The sequence below is a fragment of the Bidens hawaiensis genome, unplaced genomic scaffold (assembly GCF_021521415.1).
Source record: "Bidens hawaiensis isolate Kalapana, Puna unplaced genomic scaffold, B.hawaiensis_p1.1 tig00026008_1, whole genome shotgun sequence".
Lineage (NCBI taxonomy): Eukaryota > Viridiplantae > Streptophyta > Magnoliopsida > Asterales > Asteraceae > Bidens > Bidens hawaiensis.
In genome coordinates, this window is record NW_027494187.1 from 28,503 (window position 1) to 29,666 (window position 1,164).

Genomic DNA, 1,164 nt, shown 5'->3' on the forward strand with positions numbered 1-1,164 from the left:
TTGCGGGTGAGTTACATATGTGAAAACTTGGGTTATCTGAAGTTCTTTTAACCATTCCAGTATTCCGCTGTCAGCAAATTGGGTCCCGTTGTCACTTACCAACTGTTGTGGGAGGCCAAACCGGCAGATGATGAATACCCAAAGGAATTTCTTAACACTTGATGCCATTATTGAGGCAACTGGTTTGGATTCTACCCACTTGGTGAAGTAATCAATGGCCACTATCAAGAATTTGACTCGTCCTGGGGCTTCTGGGAAAGGTCCCATGATGTCGATAACCCACTTCTGGAATGGCCAGGCAGATGTTACCGGAATTAGCTCATTTTTTGGGTGCACGGTGTTGGGGGCATGGCGCTGGAATGAATCACACTTTCTGATTTCCTGCACAACGTCCAAATGCATGTCGGGCCAATAGTACCCCGCGTTCATGATTTTTGCCACTGTCATTCTTGGTCACGCATGTAACCCGCAAATGCCTTCGTGAATTTCTCGAATAAGGTAATTTGCGTCTTCCGCGTCTACACAACGCAGCAATGGACCAAGAAACGACCTTCGGTACAAGATGTCATCAGTCATTTGGTAGTTCAAAGCTTTGTGTTTGATCTTCCGAGCCTCAGATTTTTCTGCTGGGAGTGATCCGGAAGATGAATAAGCTTTGATGGGTGTCATCCAGGAGTCAACACCAGTTTGTATTACCAGGACTTGGTTTTGTGGAACGGATGGACGGTCTAGGACTTCAACACGAATATCTTTGGCGAAATGTTCGAAATTCGTTGAAGCTAGTTTGCTAAGAGCGTCCGTCGATTTATTTTCGCTCCTCTTAATGTGAACTACGTTGAAGGAGGTGAATTGGCGGATCAAGACCCTTGCTTGTGACAAATAAGAAGCCATGTGTAGGTTCCCAGCCGGATCTACACGGAATATCTCGTTCTACGTAGGTGTGGAATCCCTACGTAAGACGTTACGAGCGTAGAAGACGATACACGTTAACACGATCAAACACACATTACAATAACCAAAGACTCGTTGTATTGCAACTGGAAACACGTGATATCAATCACTGATTACACAAACTCGTAAACTCGTACAATACTTGATTACTCTCTCCTTTTCTAAGTAAGCCGTAACCTAGCACCTTATAAACACGACAACTTCGCCTGGCAT

At 44.8% G+C, this 1,164-nt stretch overlaps 1 protein-coding gene across 1 annotated transcript; it reads right to left on the reverse strand.

The window, feature by feature from the left end:
• Positions 1 to 453: 453 nt before the first annotated feature.
• LOC143572775 (uncharacterized) lies at positions 454 to 891 on the reverse strand. Its single transcript, XM_077057834.1, has one exon. The coding sequence runs from the start codon at positions 889 to 891 to the stop codon at positions 454 to 456; it is 438 nt and encodes a 145-aa protein (XP_076913949.1).
• Between the last annotated feature and the right edge of the window lie 273 nt (positions 892 to 1,164).

Bases quoted from the DNA above. Each gene is read 5' to 3' on its own strand.
- LOC143572775 (XM_077057834.1), bottom strand. From the start codon at position 891: ATGGCTTCTTATTTGTCACAAGCAAGGGTCTTGATCCGCCAATTCACC.